Here is a 4,306-nt window from a genome sequence, read left to right on the forward strand (position 1 = left end):
ACAGTCTTGGTAAGTATAGACTGCTTTGATAAGCGTCAACCTCGTGTTGACAAAGCACGCTATCAAACAGTCGAAACCTGCACCGCCGCTTGCACAACATTTTTAATGATAAAAAAATACAAAAAAAAACACAAAAAATCTGTAAAATTTGAAAAATATTTGACAATTCTAGAAAATAAAAACAGTTTAAACCACAAAAAAACAGTCTTGCATTATTCTCAAAAGCAGAAAATTTAAAACGCCTAAAAACACACCACCTTACCTATAGGAGCCAAGGTAAGATGTGTTTTGAATTAGGTAAGCATATGAAAACGTTTTATTTAGCTCAGAGCTCATAATAGAATATTAGGGCTACCGTCACTTTAAGAAGAACGCACCTTTCTGTAATCATGTTCAGGAGCGGCTAAGTTTGTCAGTGTAGAGTTGGCGGTGACTTGGGAGACTGAAGCTAAACAGTTCTCTTACCGTAGCTGTTAGTAACGTGGCATAAAGAGCCAGCCTAAGTTATAGTTTTGGAAATTCCTATTTTGAATACTCCTGTATGAAGATTTGTCGCGGTGGAACGTGAATAAATATTCGTTTATCATCTTTTTACGTCGGAGTCCCTTGGAGGTTTTTCTTTGCTAACAAGAACGTAACGTTACTGTGCGCGAGTAGTTAACTTTAGCCTTGGACCGTCGGCCCTCACATTAGTAAGAAAACTTTACAGCAAGTGGAAAAAGGACTCACTTCTGAACAGCTGGACCTCTGGAGGGAAGAGAAGGAAGGTAGGCGCCATCTAGGCCTCTTCTATCCACTGGAAACATTGATGGTCATCATGATTAAAGAGAGTCAATGCTAGCTGACGTTATCCAGCTCTTGGACCTTGTGTTTGACTTCACGTGATAGACCAGCACGGTCAATTTTGAGGAAGCCATCACTGGGCCTACAGTGAGCTTTTTGACGGGCAATATATTCCCTAAGTAAATATGAGCCAAACAGAGAAAATCCCATCAGCTCAGCCTACTCAGCCTGAGCCTACAGTGCGTAGACAGGTTAAAATCACAGCAAAGGCCTTTGATGAAAAGGTGAAACGTGCCATCAGCAAAAGGAAAGCTAAGCTAGGTCAGCTAACTGGTAAAATGAATCAGATGCATCAGTTAACGGATGATGGCGACGACAGTAACCTGCAAGTTATACAGACAACCATGATAGTTGAGTTCAACAAGCTATTTGGAGAGTTGTGAGCTTAATACCTCAGTTAAGGCGTTACTAAATGAGATATTGGAGGAGGAGAATCTGCGCAAGAGTTTAAGGAGCAGCATAGAGAAGTCTCGCAAGGAGCTGGACACCTTATGCAGGGAACTTCAGCTGTCCCCCTTCAAGGAGGACAGCGGCACAATGCTGCAGGTGGATAAGGATCTTCGGGTGCGAGTGGAGGCTCTAATTAAGCAGAAGAGCCAGAGGATGCAGGAGCTGAAGGACCTGAGGGAGCAGGACCAGGACCTGTGTGACATCCTATGCACAGACTCGTTCAGCCTCATACCCGACGCACACACCGTGCCCTCTCTGCAGCAGCTGCAGCACTTCCGCCAGCACCTCGCCAGTCTGGCTGCGGAAAAGGAAAGGAGGCGTAGTGTGTTTGTGGGCCTTAAGAAGCAGATTATCCTGTGTATGGAGGATCTGGAGCAGCTGCCAGACACCAGCTTCGAGAGGGACGTGGTTCATGAGGATGAGGATGCCTTCTGCCTTTCTGAAGAAAACATTGCCTCTCTGAGACTGCTGCTGAGCACGCTGGAGAAGCGGAAGGCGGAGACCGCGGAGCGCTGTGGCGTCTGCCGCAGCCGGATCCGGGAGCTGTGGGACCGGCTGGAGTTGTGCCAGGAGGAGAGGGACGCGCTCCACCAGCACATGGCCAGCTCCAAGAAGAGGAACCTGGAGGCTTTGCAAGCAGAGTTGAGTCGTCTGGAGGAGATGAAGCTTGGTCGTATTCGGGACTTGATCAAGGGCATCCGGTTGGAGATAGCCTCCTACTGGGACCTGTGCTTTCTGAGTGCTGAGGAGCAGCAGGCCTTCATCCCGTACTGCAGTGATGACTTCACAGAGGAGCTGCTGGCTGTGCACAGGGCCGAGCTCCAGCAGCTCAAACAGCGCTACGAGGCTCACAGAGAGCTGTTTGACAGCGTGCGGGGCTGGGAGGACAGCTGGAAGCTCTTCCTGGAGCTGGAGAAAAAAGCAACAGATCCCTCCAGATTCAACAACAGAGGGGGGAACCTGCTGAAAGAGGAGAAACAGAGGACTGATCTGCTCAAAAGCTTGACGAAGCTAGAGAAGAAGCTGAAGGTGCAGATGGAAGCCTGGACAGAGCAAGAGGGCCAGGAGTTTCTGGTCAGGGGCCACAATTTCCTGCAGTTTGTGGAGGCACACTGGGAACACCATCGCACTGAGAAAGAGAGGGAGAAACTGGAGAGGCATCTGAAGAAGAGCCGGCAGACTGAGGAGGATATGCTGTATGGCACGGTCAAACGGACACCATCCACAACACATTCCAAAACATCGTCATCTGCATCAGCAGTGCGTCTGAAAGCTGAATTAGAGAGAGCTGAGTTGCAAGCCCAAGCTTCCGCTTTAAAACAAAAACGACTACTTGATGAACAGGAGGCCAAGCTAAGGGCAGAGAGAGAAGAGCTACAGATACAGACCGCTTTAGCCGCCTCAGATGCCAAGTTAAAAGTATTAGACGAGTACGAGAGTCTCCGAGCTTCATCCAAAGTGACTAAGGGGGATGGAATGAGCTCTTACTTAGAGAAAGAGCAGGAGCACTTGGAATCACAAGCTCACAAACAGGCTATGCCTACTCCCTATGCTGCAGCTATGGTAAAAACAGAACCTGCTAGCAGTAACAACCACAGTGCACCTGCTAGTGCTAAGAAGACCGAACAAGAGTCTCTGCAACAAGAGTCCACACAAGCCATCATGGATTTCCTAGTGAAACAACAAAACCTCACTACTCTGCCCCCACAACAGATTCCTATATTCAAGGGAGACCCTATGGAGTATAGGCTATTCATCAGGGCCTTCGAACATGGAGTGGAGGACAAGACGGATAGTAGCAAAGACCGTCTGTACTTCATGGAGCAGTACACGGATGGACAGCCAAGAGAGCTGATAAGAAGTTGTCTTCACATAGAACCAGAGCGTGGCTATCGCGAGGCAAAGAAGCTCTTGAAAGTGCATTTCGGAAATGGATACAAGATCTCAATGGTGTATATCGACAAGGCACTGAACTGGCCGACTATCAAGTCTGATGATGGAGAGGCGCTTCACTCCTTTGGCCTCTATCTCATTGGATGCCTCAACGCAATGGCGGACGTGGAGTACATGGAGGAGCTTGACTGCGTATCCAATATGCGTGCTATCGTAGCCAAGCTTCCGTACAGACAGAGGGAGCGGTGGAGAAGCAAAGCCTATGCTCTCCTAGAGAAAGAGCAGCGCAGCGCTAAGTTCAGCGATCTTGCCGAGTTTGTAAACCTCCAAGCCAAAGAAGCCCTGCACCCTCTCTTCAGCAACCTAACAGATAGAAACAGGAGCCAAGCTAAGGCTCACAAGGACGAGAAGTCAACCAGAAAGAGTGGCGCTCAGAGAAGCTTCACTACTGCTGCTACAGCAGTCAAGAACCCAGCAGAGATGAAAGCAAAGGCCAAGGGGGATACACTCTGCTTTCTCGAACCCTTGTCTCTTCTGCCAAAATGAACAGCACGCCATGGAGCACTGCAAAAAGATGAAGATTTCTCTTCACGAAGAGAAGATAGACTTTCTCAAAAGCAAGGGTCTGTGTTTCAGCTGTCTGAAACAGGGACATATGAGCAAGGCCTGCAATGAAAAGATGAGCTGCCAAGTTTGTGAGCTTACTCACCCGACAGTTCTGCATAGGAAGAACAAAGCTGCAGCTGATGAAACAAGGCACAAGAGCGTGCCAGCGGAAGAAGGAGAAGCCAGTTCAGTGATCAGTGGATGCATCAATGCAGAGACAAGGACCTGCAGAGCTTCTGGGGCCGGCAACGTTGACAGCATCTTGGCGATCGTTCCGGTCCACATCAAAGCCAAGAAGGGCAACAGGGTGGTGGCTACCTACGCATTCCTCGACCCAGGCAGCAATGTCACTTTCTGCACCGAGAAGTTAACAGAGCTCAACGTCACCGGCAGAAAAACCAGAATCCTGTTGAAGACCATGGGAGGCGAGCGGGTCTTGAGCAGTCAGATGGTATCTGGCTTGGAAGTCTCTAGCTTGGATAGTAGCAACTTCCTGGAGCTACCCAACATCTTC

General features: G+C 48.8%; 1 protein-coding gene across 1 annotated transcript; it reads left to right on the forward strand.

Moving 5' to 3' along the window:
- Positions 1–1,149: 1,149 nt before the first annotated feature.
- LOC133111844 (protein regulator of cytokinesis 1-like) lies at positions 1,150–3,732 on the forward strand. The gene is made up of 2 exons (XM_061222468.1): positions 1,150–1,161; positions 1,246–3,732. Exons 1-2 carry the CDS (start codon positions 1,150–1,152, stop codon positions 3,730–3,732), a joined length of 2,499 nt encoding a protein of 832 aa, XP_061078452.1.
- The last annotated feature ends 574 nt before the right edge of the window (positions 3,733–4,306 follow it).

This window comes from Conger conger, chromosome 15 (genome assembly GCF_963514075.1).
Source record: "Conger conger chromosome 15, fConCon1.1, whole genome shotgun sequence".
In the NCBI taxonomy this organism is placed as follows: Eukaryota; Metazoa; Chordata; class Actinopteri; order Anguilliformes; family Congridae; genus Conger; species Conger conger.